The 14,318-nt window shown below is 40.3% G+C and overlaps 2 protein-coding genes and 1 long non-coding RNA gene across 3 annotated transcripts; all 3 read right to left on the bottom strand.

Moving 5' to 3' along the window:
* Positions 1–3,426: 3,426 nt before the first annotated feature.
* Positions 3,427–4,412, bottom strand: LOC130135736 (uncharacterized). The gene is made up of 2 exons (XR_008814978.1): positions 4,024–4,412; positions 3,427–3,642 (listed from the first exon to the last, which is right to left on the bottom strand). It is a non-coding gene; the product is annotated as an uncharacterized LOC130135736 (long non-coding RNA).
* Positions 4,413–4,548: 136 nt separating this feature from the next.
* On the bottom strand, positions 4,549–8,793 carry LOC130135734 (uncharacterized). Its single transcript, XM_056305366.1, has 7 exons — positions 8,680–8,793; positions 7,421–7,490; positions 7,176–7,335; positions 6,462–6,543; positions 5,985–6,201; positions 5,413–5,477; positions 4,549–4,882 (listed from the first exon to the last, which is right to left on the bottom strand). Exons 1-7 carry the CDS (start codon positions 8,776–8,778, stop codon positions 4,628–4,630), a joined length of 948 nt encoding a protein of 315 aa, XP_056161341.1. The 5' UTR covers positions 8,779–8,793; the 3' UTR covers positions 4,549–4,627.
* A 1,135-nt stretch (positions 8,794–9,928) lies between these two features.
* LOC130135807 (60S ribosomal protein L5) lies at positions 9,929–12,961 on the bottom strand. The gene is made up of 9 exons (XM_056305579.1): positions 12,869–12,961; positions 12,182–12,251; positions 12,003–12,094; positions 11,639–11,765; positions 11,404–11,483; positions 11,209–11,325; positions 10,949–11,083; positions 10,677–10,846; positions 9,929–10,275 (listed from the first exon to the last, which is right to left on the bottom strand). The coding sequence occupies exons 1-9, from the start codon at positions 12,869–12,871 to the stop codon at positions 10,164–10,166; spliced, it is 906 nt and encodes a 301-aa protein (XP_056161554.1). The 5' UTR covers positions 12,872–12,961; the 3' UTR covers positions 9,929–10,163.
* Positions 12,962–14,318: the final 1,357 nt, after the last annotated feature.

Genomic DNA, 14,318 nt, shown 5'->3' with positions numbered 1-14,318 from the left:
GTTGTCTCTCGATGAAGAAGAATTTGGTCGGGAAGAATGAGTTTATCCATTTTCACGTCGCACTTAAAACGGCCGACCTCGATAGAAATCAAAGTTTATGGGGTTGGTTTGTAACTTTGTACAGTTGGAGGGCTAGCTTTGTGACGGTGCCAAATTTTCAGGAGTGCGATATGTAGTTTCTCGAAAGTCATCGTGATTGATTTATGATATGTCCAATTGTGACTTCTTCATAACTTATTTGTTTTCAAAAACTGTTCTAGTTGCTTATAGCTTTTTGCTTATGGATTCAATTTACTCATAATTAAAGCTCAATTTATAGTTACAAATCTAATTTATAGTAAGAAAGAGATAGATCAGGGTTGGGTCAACAATTTTGAATCTCGCCAATTACAAAAGAAAGAGATTATATATATATATAGGCAGCACGGTAGCTATTTCTAGACCCCGTGCCTTCTTGTCAATGATGAGCATGAACCAGACTCCAACGATAAACACTTATCCGAGAGATTGACACCGAGAACATCATTGAGTGTGACCCTGCCCAAGCTCTAACAGCTCCTTGAGGATACAGTTTATGACACATTATCATGCCCCTTAATTGGCAAAAACCAAGAGACGAAGACCCGGAAGGATTATGCGAAACGAACACCACAATGCCAAATGGAGCTATAAAACACAATATAAAAGCTTTATATCTCTGCAGGTTCTTCCCCCACATGGCAGTGCAGTTCTGAAGCACGGTTGCTGATCAGTATCAAGTCACAATCTCATTAAACATCACAGTAAGTAACTTTTTCGAAGCACTAAGCCTGCACTTGGGAGTCAGCTTCAAGGGACCATGCATTATTTGTCTTTTGAAGTGAACGCTGGATGGTAGAGACAACAACAACGAAGGATGACCTCACCTTTCCAGGCTTTCCCATCAATTTCACTTCACCTCCAAGCTTCTCGTATTTGGACCCCGACGAACCGGACGAAATGGATATGATATACCCCACCCAATAGCTTATATAAAGTGAAGGTCCCACATGTAGATGAAGTGAATTCATAACCCAATGGAAAATAACAAAAGATCATCTCAGACTAAATAAGGCACAGACCATTACATCCTTCAGTAAATAGCTTATATTGCCGACAGCAAACTATAGCTACACGTGAGCTATTATAATTTGAAGGAACTCAGAGTATCATAGAGCTTTAAATTTGTCAGATATAATAAGTGCATGCACCACAAACTCTGATTTACGGGTTCCAGTGATTGGGGTGAAAGATTTACTGCACTAAAAATGCTTGTTCATGCATTTGAAAGTAAATGACCAAACCACATAGATTCATGCACCCTATCTAAGCTTAAAAAGATTTCTAGGTTAGCACCCAGAAAATAAATTCATGCACGTCATATTCCGGAAAAGAATCTCATTATCATCTTACCGGGCATTACGCGCAAGGCTCCAGCCTCAACTGTCAAGAAATCAGGATTCGTCAACCCCATCGGAATTCTTCTAGCTGCACATTGCTCCAATATTATTCTAGCTGCACATCGCTTCAATTCTTCGATGCCGTGAGCCAAAACAAACTCTCCTTCTGCAACGTCCTCCACAACTTTCAAGCCTAATCCCCAAAATTTATAAAAGAGTTCAATGTCCAGCGATGCACTCTTAGTATTGGCCTTCTTGAATTATGGTTGAATAAACAAAAATCCCTAGGGCCTCGAATCTTATACCAAGTATAGAATTTTCTCATTTCTATTTCTTGTGAATGAAACAAATAAGAAGAGTGGCACTTATGAAATTCTTTGTATTGCCAGGGTAGGCAAAGGATGCTGAAGCAACCGTGTTTCTAAACCTCTGGAGATATGGCAAACATGGTAAGTTCCACATTCCAAAAACTCGGAACCGATTCTAATAGGGTAGGTCTGGAACCTACTCACCCTGAAACCGATTACCCCTAGGCCTAAGGAAAGCAAAACAAGCATCATATCTCCTATTTCAAGAAAACAATGTCCTATGAGTTTGAGAACAGAGGAGTAGGCTTCCAGAGAAAAGTGATATACAATGCCAGGGACCGTTAGGACATTAATGTACGTATGGCGAGAGAGATGTGAAGGCCATCCCAAATAACTCCTTTTAGTCTACTTTGTGATAAAACTAATTTAATTTAAATATGATTTTCCGGAAATTCGGCCAATATGACTAGAAGAAACGAATCATTGTCATTCGCGGGTGACTAGTTATTTATGTGGAAAGACAATTCATGTAAATAGTGCAAATTTTTCTCAGACATCGATTTTATCTCAATGAACTGAAAGAAGAGAACAGAAGTTATATCTCGTCGACCATGAATCAAACTTGAACTCGGGGCAAAGGTTTCTAGACCTTGCGAATGTGAACGAGTTAAATATCTGCCGATCATGGCGCCATGGGCTTGGAGCTCAAAACACCGAGGAGGGGCGGATTAGGTAGCGTTGCCCGCGAGCCAGAAGGGGAGAGATGCGGCGCAGCTGATGAGTTTGAGGGCCGGTCTAGCTGGAGATAGAGAAAAGAAGTGTATTTTCATCGGTTCAAAGCCCCTAGATCCATGGCCGCACCAACCGCCACTGCAATACCCGCCGCAGGCGTACTCATGGTCCTCATGCAAGACTGCCATCAAGGCCATGGCGAGCTTCGCCGGCCGTCGCAGTGCTGTTATTTTCAACAGTTCAAAGGCAGGCAATGCAGAGAGGGCGAGGACTCGAGAAAAACGGCTCGTGGGTGGCAAGAGGTTTCGCATCAATGCCTCCCGGCAGACTTTATGCGATTCAGAGGGAATATCCAGGGAGTGAACGTGGATGAGGAAGCTTCGAAATGGGGAGAGGACAGGGAGGTTCCAAGGGAAGAGCTTAATGAAACAGTCCAAGAGACGACAGAGCAGGAGATACGAGCGAGAAGAGAGACGAATACGGGAATTTCGACAGGCACATTCAGCAAGTGCCCTTAATTACTTAAGAGGGAAGCTATCCTTGTCTTGTGATGATGTCGATCAACAAGAAAGGCATACAAAGGTCTCCGCAGGATGAGTAGAGACAGGAAAAGTTCCCGATTCAAGGCTCTGAACTAGTCGATTCTACTCGGGAAAGGTTCTAGGTGGAACCGAAAACCAATCCAGCTTTGAACCGGATAACTAAGTTCGTTGTTTCTCTTTTAGACTGTTGAGGAATCCTCAAGCAAAATTTTATTGAAATCAATATATTCGGTTATAACTTATCTTTGTGTGGATATTTGCGAACGTGAAAGTTGGAAAGTTTTGAAAGGTAATTTGAGTCTTGCTGTAGTAGTTTTCTGACATGGATGATTGAGTGCACAACTTTACGTTGCACCGGTGATAATGCTTTATGGAAATTCAAGCATTTTTTAAGCTTGTTGAATTGCATTTTCTCTTTATATATGCCATGCATTTCTTTCAGAAAATGGAGGTAAATTGATGATGTTCAGTGAGTCTGCTCCTTTTGTGCTGCAATATCTGCAAAGTAATGCAAAAACGAGGAAGAAAGACCCAACGAACTACCTTTTATCCAGATCGCAACTTTTAAAAAGGCCTCGTATAAGGGCTAAGAGAAGACGTTAATTTGTACATCATTTATTGGAATAATTGGCGCTTTAAAACCTGCATGCAAATTGCTCTAAGTCAAAACTACCCGTATGATTAAAGACTAGGACTTAAACAGATATATGAGACATGAAGGATGTTTCATGGACCTGTAAATAGCCAGATCTTTACGCTCATGTCCTAGATTGTTAAAAAAAATGCATTTACACATTTATTTTTTAGGATGCACATGCATCGGGTGTGCCGGTCCGCTGGTTTCTTATTAAACTAGCAATAGATATTTCATAGCAGTACATTCTGTTGTCTTTATGACATGCGAAATGCAATGGCAATGAAGTCCCAAGTTCTCCCTAAACATATCTTCTTGCAGTCTATGCTTTATTAATATCACCATTACCATCTGAGCTTGTTTGGATGTCAGGGCGAGGGGAGTCTTACCTTTTGAGCTCTTCAAGAAGATCTGTCTTGGGTGAGAAATGGCCCAACGGGGCAACCAGTGACAGCCCTTGCATCCACAGGATGGTGCGTCATGTAGCTGCTACTGTTATTACTGATGTTGTTCATAAAGTCCAGCAGAATAATTTCCAATAACAGTTTTATTTGGAATAGACTGGGAATGAATTCGCTATCAAGCGAACCAAACAAGTAGTAAGAACCCAAGTCTGTCATTTGACGCAACAATCGTGTCGATCGGACACTGGATGGCAAAAAGATACAATCCATTGTTCAAAAGTAGTCTCCAGGAAACTTAGAGTCATTCTCCTCTCATTCCCTTACAAATATTTTCTAATAGTTTTTTTTTGGGTAAGGAATACTTTCTAATAGTTTTTTTTTTTTTTTGATAACCCAGGAACCCCGCACGGCCGACAGCCGGAGGGGTAAACTCCGTGACGCTTCCCTAACGACTACGTTTCGTCGCCCTTCGTGGGGGGACTAGGAGCGCTCTTTCTAATAGTTGTGCCTCCTCTGAAAGTGAATAATTTTCTATAAAAATTATCTACTCAAAATAATTATACCATGAATATACTCACCGGAATGTACTCTACCAGGTAAATGAAGGCAACACGTATGATGGACAAGAACTATATTTGGACGCTAAAGCCGCCACACGAGATGTATCCGCAACTTCTGCAAAACTGTCAAGTCCAAGTTCAGAGGCGTGTATTCCACACGTGATGAAGGCTGATTGGATTCCAACTGCATTCGCACCCTTAATGTCGTGGTGGAGAGAATCTCCTACTGCTATAGAATCAGAAGCATCTGCGTCGGCCATCTTCATAGCTGCTTCATAGATAATCTGGTTCAACAGGAATGCGACATTCTACAACGTTAGCGATCATGATAAAGTAGACAATGAAAACAAAGAAAAATTTATCCTAGAGATTGACACAGAGAACATCATTGAGTGTGACCCTAACCATGGTTAGTTCCTAAAATCTAACAGTTCCTTGAGGATACAGTTTATGACACATTATTACGCTTCTTAATTGGCAAAAACCAAAGGAAGACACGGAAGAATTATGTGAAATGAAGACCCCTATGCCAAATGGATCTATAAAACACAATAAAAGCTATATCTCTGCAGGTTCTTCCCCCACTCGGGAATGCAGTTCTGTAACACAGCTGCCGAATGGTATCAAGTCGTAATCTCATTAACGTCACATGTAGCTCACATCTGTGAACATGCATACATGCATGCACCCAAACTACAGCTTTTTTGAAGCACTAAGTCTGCACTTAGGAGTCCACTTCAAATGATCATACATTATTTGTCCTTTAAAGTGAATAAAGGATGCTAGTGACAACAACACCAAAAGACAATCTCACCTTCCCAGGCTTCCCCATCCATTTGACTTCACCTCCAAGCTTCTCATATTTGGATGCCAACGTACCTGACAAAATAAACATTAGTTACCCCACCTAAATGCTTATATAATGAAAGTCCTACATGCAGAAGAAGTGAATCCATAACTAATGGAAAATAATAAACGATCATCTCACACTGAATAAGGTACAGACCATTACATCCTTCAGTTAATAGCTTAATTTGCTGACAGCAAACTATAGCTACATGTGAGCTGTTATAATTGGAAGGAACTCAATAACATAGAGCACTGAATTCCCCAGTTAAGTATCATAAAAAGTCAATAAGTCTTTTAAATACTCAGATATAAGTGCATACACCACCAACTCTGATTTATGGGTTCCAGTCATTGGGGCGAAAGATTCACTGCACTAAAAATGCTTGTTCATGTATTTGAAAGTAAGTGACCGAACCACATAGATTCAAGCACCATATCTAAGCTTAAAAAGACAACTTCAAGGATAGCACCCAGAAAACGAATCCACATACATCAAAGAGTTTCATATGCCGGAAAAGAATTTCATTATCATCTTACCGGGCATTACGCGCAAGGATCTAGCCTCAACTGTCACAAAATCAGGATTGGCTACCACCATAGGAATTCTTTTAGCTGCACATTGCTCCAATATTTTCTCAAGATCCTCTAATTTCATAGGTCGTACTGAACCTGAAGCCTGACCCAAAGCTTCGGTGCCGTGAGCCAAAATAAACTCTGCTTCTGCAACGTTCTCCACAACTTTCAAGCCTAAGCCCTAAAACAAGAAATCGTGTTTAAACTTACCACATGTTTAGAAAAATGTCCAATGTCCAGTGACGCACTCATAGTATGGGCTTTTTCGAATTATGGTTAAATAAACAATAATTCCTCGGGCCTCGAATCTTATTTAAGTATAGAATTTTCTCATTTTTTATTTATTGTGAACGAAACATATAAGAAGAAGAGCTGCACTCATGAAATTCTCTGTATTGCTTGGGGTGTGCAAAGGATGCTGAAGCAACCATGTTTCTAAACCTCTAGAGATATCGCGCCCTGGTCACTCCAGGTCATATGAATGCATGATGTCCCAAGGGCAGCAAACCAAGCATCATCTCTCCTATTTCAGGAAACAATTTCCTATGAGTTTGAGAACAGGAGTAAGCTTTCAAAGAAAAGTATTATACAATACCATGGACAAATAGGACATTAATGTTCGTACAGAGAGAGAGAGAGAGAGAGAGAGTGAGTGAGTGATGGTGATCCCAAAGAAGTCCTCTTAGTCAATTTGAGATAAAACTAATTGAATTTACAAAGATTTTGCGGAACTTCATCGATTATGACTAGAAGAAACAAATCGTAGTCATTCGTAGATGACTAGTTATTTATGTGAAAGATAAGTCAGATAAATGGTACAAATATTTCTCAGACATTGATTTTATCTCATGAATTGAAAAAAGAGAACAGAAGTAATTAAAACACCTAGAAATTACAATCAACAGAGAAAACTGCAGGCTAAAGTAATCCACTTTTTACCATCCAAATAGTCGTTATGACAAAGTTCAGTATTAATGTGCTCAAGATATATGTTTCGGAACATTTAGCAATAATGTTGGAGGTCTACTGTCAAGATTAGAAACTTATCTATCAGATTCCATATATATGCAAAACTTAAATTCTGAAAATGATAATATTCCACTAGTCATACAATTGGAGTCCACAAATATAAAGTAATAGAAGAGGATAACAGACCTCTTCAAGTACTGATACGTGAGTTCTCCGCTGGTGATGGTTCCCACAAAGAGAGAAGGATCAAATCCAAGGTGCTTCATCTTTTCCATGGTTGTCGATGCACGCCTAGAGGAATTACTTATGATCACCATCTTCGCACCACTACATGCTAGTTTTTCCACTGTCAGCCAAATAAAAGTTTTTAACAACTGCTATCAGCTGACTAATGGCATATCGCTATACCAAACAAGAAGATGAAAACATACAAGTTGAAATTGCTCCAGGATAGGGCTGTTTGCCATCATGAAGGACACCAAATTGATCCAAGAACCACGCCTAAGGAGATCATTGCAAAAGCCAATGAGACTTTCATATGCAAGAGTAGTGACCCAAATCAATTGCGAGGACCTCAATATTCATCAGTATGCAAGAGTCGGGTAATCAAATGAAATGCAAGAGAAAAGCATGCAACAGATAACTCATAAATGGTTTGGTTGACTTCAACTTGCCGATCCTTTTCAAAAGTAATTCCATCGATGAATTAATACTTAATTGTTTGCATGAGATTTGCTGCTTAACTTGGAAAAGTTTTGCTTTCATCTAGGATGTACCGGCATACAAAAAAGACTCTAACGACAATCCCGGACGCATAAAGAGGGTGCTTGAAACTTGAGGCACTTAGAAACCATCATCCCGCAAGCTAAGATCTAGTCATAAATTCGGACTCACACAAGGGGACAATCAGTGCGACATAAATTTCTCCACTTTCAGTTTCACAGAAACATCAAAAGTCGAAGCAGTGCTCAAGTGGCCTAAGCCCCACCCCCTTTAAAGGAATGAGATGACTATATGAGTCAGGATACAATTTCTAAGGTTGTTAGCAGCCAAGAAAAGCTGATGAATGGTGCTGCTGACACGGCAATTGCGGCCGAGCAGGTCGGACCTAACGCATGTGTACTAAGCTAAAAAGGAACCGAAGATTGCGTGCGGATGGGAATATCAATTAACGAGCTTGTTACGAGCTCATGATTGAGCCCTTCTTGTTTTCCAACATTCGGAGAGCAAGAACGGGTTGAGTTGAGAGAGGATAACACACCCTTCAGATTACATTACAACAACATTTCCCCTCCCTCCCTCCTACCCTCCTTTCAATTTCCATCTTTGCTCTGCTTTATCAACAGTTCCATCGCCAATTCTTGACAAACGCATGCTGGCGAGTCAAATTCGCCACAGATGATCACACATATGACGATGATGCTTCTACCAGTTCTGACCCAAAAGCAAATTGAATAGCATTCGGCCATATCTTTTGTTCCCTCGTCATCTCATGAGAAGTGCAAGTGCAATGCAGTTGTCGCCGAACTCAACCAATCCAAACAGTACAAGAAGAGACGCAATGCACGACGATTTCTCGGAAAAACAGGAAGACCCAGAACATAATCAGTCCAAAAGAAAGAAATTTTTGCAAATGCTGTACCGAGAGCATCGTCTGCTTCGGCATTTTGTGGTGGGTGGGGGGTACTACCTTGAAGCGACGCGATTCCGCGAGATGCCGAATCCCGCTCAAGCTCTGCAACAACTGAACGTCGCTCGACGATGGAGGCATCGAGCATCGACCCAGCATCTCTCTTCTTCTCCGAGGAAGATGGAAATGAATCGCGAGCGCCGCGCTGGGACTGACGAGGAACCAACCTTCAGCTTTCAAACTGCTGACGAAAGACTGGACCGGACGGTGGGTGCTTCGTGTGTTTAATAACATTGGTCCTTTTAGTGCTCGTTGTTCGAATTCGATCTCCCAAACATTAATTTAATCAAGTTTAATAATTAGAATATACGATGGTAAATAAAAAAGTAAAAAAAAGAGTTTTGCAATGCCCCTTTTTTTAAGGATAACGACACAAATTATTTCTAAACTTTTAATTTAATCAATATGATTCCTAAACTTTAGTCAAATGCGCAATATGATTCATGAACTGTCAATTTGTTCAAAGTGATTATAACATTGAACATTTTCATATGGTTTAGGAATTATATTGAGCATGTACCAAAAGTCTAAAAATCACATTACACATTGAGCTGAAGTTCATGAGCTATATTGTATAAATTAAAAGTTCATGAATCACATTGCACATTAGACCAAATTTCAAAGACCATTTGTCCCATTTTCCCCTCGTTCTATTAATGCGAATAGCTTTTCTCTCGTGCAACATGTGCATATATTGATAGCAATTAGCGCGAATTGTTTCTTACGTTACTAATAGATCCAATAAATAATCCTTCACGAAAACAAGAAAAGGAAATGGAAAGCATAATTGTGCAACGATATAAGTTAAGAGGTTTAATTTCAAGTTTAAATCGTGTCGGGTCACATGCCGCCGCCCCTGAACCAAGGTCATATAGTACTGATTTTCTGACCCCGTTACACATCGAAGCACCATGACATTGAACTCTTTTACGGCCGTTTAAATTATGATAGACAAGGGAGTACCCAACTCAATGAAAATCCAATGCCACATTGACAATAAGACCATACGAGACCTCTCACTTAATCCATACATTCATCTATTTCTGGAACTAGTCAGCATGTTTTATATTCTTACGTTGCACATCACGAGACGACATCACCAATTTATTTTGCATACATTAAGTTGAGTTATATACATGCACATTGATGAAAGTTCTAAGAACCAAAACAATGTTGTAGCACTACCCCGTCCAGATTTATGTAACTGTAAAAGCACAGGGTACTCAGAGAAATTGCCCGTCGGCCATAGTGATGGCAACAACAAACTCTGCTAATCGCACATTAACATTAGAGTCGAAACAAGAAATAAGGTCCATACCAAGCTAACTTCTCAAATAAGAGATGGTATTATGTTTCGGAAACATCCCAACCTGCAAATGGTAACGGTAAACAAAAAGAGAACAGGGAGCAAAACCCTAAAAGGCTGATTGACTAGGGGCAAAAATAAGTCTCTCTCAAAGCGTCAGGTCCATTATGGAACACATTCACTCGTCGTCTTCATCCTCGTCGTCCACTCCAGCAGCTGAATTCAGGGCATTAAGTCGTTCGATCAACTTGGCCTTCCTTTCCTCGTATGTCAACTTCCTCAAATTGAATCTGGCAAGAAAAGATAACCAGCCTGTCAGTACACGGATCCATTCGGAGTATACATATATCTAACTGAGAACTTCTATATCAAGACAAATGAACAAGCATATGCCAACGATTGCAAACGCCTCTCTCACGGAAACCAAAACAAACCATCAAGGCAATTCCATTATATTAACACAATAAACAAAACACAGCAAGAAATTATTCTATATACAGAGTGAGAAAAAGCATCCTTGCAAGGCAAAAAAGTCCTTAATTAAGTGAAAAAGATATATTAATTATAAAAATCCTCGAGATTTTAAAAACTAGCAAACTTTAGGCACAAGAAAAGAATTAATCAGCACAACGCCCACAACATTATGCAAAGCAGCACAGTTATTTTTTTGTCAGCATATATATACCCCGACCTCTTATGTTCCTTAGGTGGTTCCTTCTTAGTTTTCTTTACAGTAGGATCAGCACGAATAGCAGCATGAACTTTCTTGTACAACCCTTCAAGGTCATCCGCCTCAAGTCCTCTCTTGATGTACTCACTGAAGTGAGATTGATACTTCTCAGGTTCATCTTCCATCAATGTCTGCATAAACATGCAAACATACCAGAGAAATTCGGCTCGCCTTCAGAACAGGGAGGAGAATGAAGGGATAGAACATCAGAATCGCACAAAAGCACAAGTTACCCTCATGTAAGCAGCAACATGCCCACCATAGATGTACTTGCGGTGAACATCTGCATCGAGCTGCTTGCTGTCCTTTGAGAAACCAGCAAATCTCTTTTCACTGTGTGGAATATCCAAACCACCATCCAATGCTCCCTGAAGAAAAAAGAAGATGTGCATGAATACTTCCAGACATACAATCTGGTGCGTATAGAATAACGCTTTTCTGTCGACATACTACGTTCACAAGAAGCCACAGGTTCGGGAAACAATTATCATACCTTAAGCGCACCAAAAACACGGTTTCCAGTTGTCGTTCTCACAAGACCAACATCAAGAAGAGCTCGGAATGGCCTCCTGGTCTCAGCAGGCTCAACGGAGAAATCCTCTCCAGTTGCCTGAGAATGACAAAACGGAACTTACTTAAGTCAAAATGGTTCATCAAGAAAATGGTTAATCATGAGTAATAGATATACCTCAACATTGCCCTCATATTCTTGGTCCATTTCAAGCATTTTCAAAACCCGACGAGCCAAGAGGAGTCCGGTGCAATATGCTAATCCATTAAAAAGATGGAAAGATTCAGCCAAAGAGGCCAGAATACGTATATACTGATAAAAGAGCCAAACAAGCTTATGTTCCAGTAGGGAATGAGTATGGTTGTATCAGATAAAGGAAGAGAGAGCAGAACTAAAACAAACAAGGACATACCAGCTGCATAGTTCGTCAGACCAACTTCAAGCCCATAGCAAGGCAGCTCACAGGAATAAGCTGCAGCCAGTACAAGATCTCCAGCAATGCTAGCAGATATTATTTGCGCAACAATAAACTTATTGGACTACAAAAAGGTTAAGGTTCCAAATCCTCTATGTACGAGACACAAAAAAAAACACAACATTCTATTCCTTTAACTGAAAACTTTTCATGGATTCTTCAGTACACCAAAAACTTTTCATATCAGAGGCACATCCCAATTAGAAAATGCATGTCTTTGAGGTCTCTGGTTGACTTTATAGCCACTATATTTCCTACAATAAACCCACCAATGAAAAGCGACAACCGCGTTATAGGATACAGAGCGCACCACAAAGCGATACTTGGGAGTGTTGTACTTGTTTTTGTCTTGATTAATCAGGCGAATTCTAGCCCTGTAGTCGGTCTTCCCATCTGCAAAGACACAGGGAGAACATTTCAATAACAGCCGAATTATGCTAATCACACGCAACTTCCACAGCCAAAGACTTGATCCTATACCTCTCCTTCTCTTGTACTTGACTTGGTACCTCTTAAAGTAAGCCTTGCTCTTCTGAGCCTTGACAAACACCTGATACACAGTGCAGGGGTACGTATCATCAGAAGCGGAAAGAACCGGAAACAGAACATTCGCTAAAACAATGAGAACCAAACACGGTAAACGACTTCACGTAGACCCCAATAAGGTTTCAAAAAAAGACTCGTCACCGCGAATTTCACTCGAAAAAACCCATCTTTAAAACTCGCTACGCCCCTCCGATCGAACAAAGCTCGTCAAATGCCGTCCCCAGATCAGATTGCACCAAGAGAAGACGCCAATCCCACAAAACACACCCCAAATCGAACGAATCAATCGGGAATCTACCAAAAGCCGCTGCCACAAGAGCAAGAACAAGAACAACCATTCTACGCCGAGCTAAGAAGGGACGGCAACGAGCAAGCGACCCAAAGGAAACCGCCTTCACAACAACGAAACAGTCATCTACAGCCGGCCACTACATCGGATCCTCCGCACTCGAAAAGGCCATACTCAACCTTAAACCAACCAATCCCAGGTACGCTCGAAACCACTTCCTCAGCTTTTTTCGGAGGAACCGAAGCAACCACAGCTCACGAAACAGAAAACCCACAAGAAGCAGAGCAAATCTTACACGGTTTTCTGAGAATCAAAGGGTTCTTCGAACTCACCATTGTCGCGGCAGGCTTGGAGCTCTGGAAGAGAGAGAGAAGGAGCGAGGAGGAGACGACGGCCGACTGATGTAGAGGAAGGGAGAGTTTATAAAGCAGCTCCAATCGCAAACCCTAGGAAGATCTCTTATGCAATCAGATGGACGGCTGAGATTGATTCGGCAGCAGCTAGGGCTTTGTCGCTGGTGAAATGGAAGGCATACGGTGAGGTCATTATGTTAACTTGGCTAAGTTCCTGCAAATTTCATCGACATTACATCTTTCTATGACATACTATACTATACTATACTATACTATATTACATATAATAACATATTGAGACTTTTCAGCCCTCAAAATTTCATTGGGCAAAAATTTCATTCTTGCCCAATGCTTGACATCCACAAATTACAATGACATTTTATGACAAAATGGACAAAATCATGTTGTACAATTGTAATTTAAGCAGTCGATGTAATTTACCGGTTGATCCCATAAATATTTCATATCTCAAATTTGGACTTAAAAATGTTTCGTCTTATTTTATAACTATTTAAATTTGTTATCCAAACTAATTGAAACCTTCCTTTCGCTTTTTTTTTACAAGCACACGTGCGTGCTCTTTTTCGGTTTTTGTTGCTAATCCACGTAAATAAATAAGGGCCGCGCTTTTTCTACTCTCACTGTAGCTAAGACACTCCCTTTTTTGTTGTTTTGACTATCCTATCCTTTGTGGGGCCCACTACTTTTGGTACAATTTTACATGATCCTTTTTTATTATTTGGTCAATTCTATTTATTTTGTTTCTCTTTTTTTTTTTCATATGGGTCTCACTTTCCTTTTTCTTTCTTTTCACTCCTCTCACTCCTCTCTCTCTATTCTCTCTTGTGCACTTTCTACGCCTCCCATTCCTTCTTGTTCTTCTTTTTCCTACAAATCTCTTTTGCCTCACAGTTTGCTCTGTAAACTTCAAGGGAGTTTTGTAGCTTGCTACCATCAAATGTATTTGCAATTGATCGCCTAGTTCATATTAGAATTGAAAATCATATTTCTTTTGGGTTTTTTTGTTGTTTTCTCTAACGCAATTTTCCCCATTACCGGCAGAGAAACCCGTGCTCCTTTTATAGCTATTAACAGCCGAGTTCATGGTCCTTGACAAACATATCTAGTATCTATGGGAAGGCTCCAACAAACTGATTTAATTTGTCATCTATATAGTGCATGTTCTTGAGAGCTTTTGTCTCTCATATTTCTTGATTTTCTCCTTTATCTAGATACTAATCATGATTTGGTGTTCGTTTCATCTTCGAAAATCTAAAGATGCTTGTAGCGAAACCGAAGAATGGTATTTTTTGTCAGTCTCATTGTCATAGTTAACAATGAGGTTTAATGTAATCGACCTAGATATGAAAACCCATAGATATTTAAGGTAATCGACCTTACTCTTTAAGGTAAGCCTCTAACAGTGACA

Source organism: Syzygium oleosum, unplaced genomic scaffold (assembly GCF_021117445.2).
Source record: "Syzygium oleosum isolate NSW1041296 unplaced genomic scaffold, Sole_v2.1 Sole_v2.37, whole genome shotgun sequence".
Lineage (NCBI taxonomy): Eukaryota > Viridiplantae > Streptophyta > Magnoliopsida > Myrtales > Myrtaceae > Syzygium > Syzygium oleosum.
The sequence above is the reverse complement of the archived record's forward strand: the minus strand, read 5'-3'. Positions and strand labels throughout refer to the sequence as shown.

Coding starts and splice junctions, on each gene's coding strand:
- LOC130135734 (XM_056305366.1), bottom strand. CDS start 8,778: ATGCTGGGTCGATGCTCGATGCCTCCATCGTCGAGCGACGTTCAGTTG. Junction 7,491..8,679: donor CGGAATCGCGTCGCTTCAAG/GTAGTACCCCCC, acceptor TGATCTCCTTAG/GCGTGGTTCTTGGATCAATT. Junction 6,544..7,175: donor ACGTATCAGTACTTGAAGAG/GTCTGTTATCCT, acceptor TTCCTGAAATAG/GAGAGATGATGCTTGGTTTG.
- LOC130135807 (XM_056305579.1), bottom strand. Junction 11,326..11,403: donor AATATGAGGGCAATGTTGAG/GTATATCTATTA, acceptor TGTCATTCTCAG/GCAACTGGAGAGGATTTCTC. Junction 11,084..11,208: donor GTGTTTTTGGTGCGCTTAAG/GTATGATAATTG, acceptor TTTTTTCTTCAG/GGAGCATTGGATGGTGGTTT.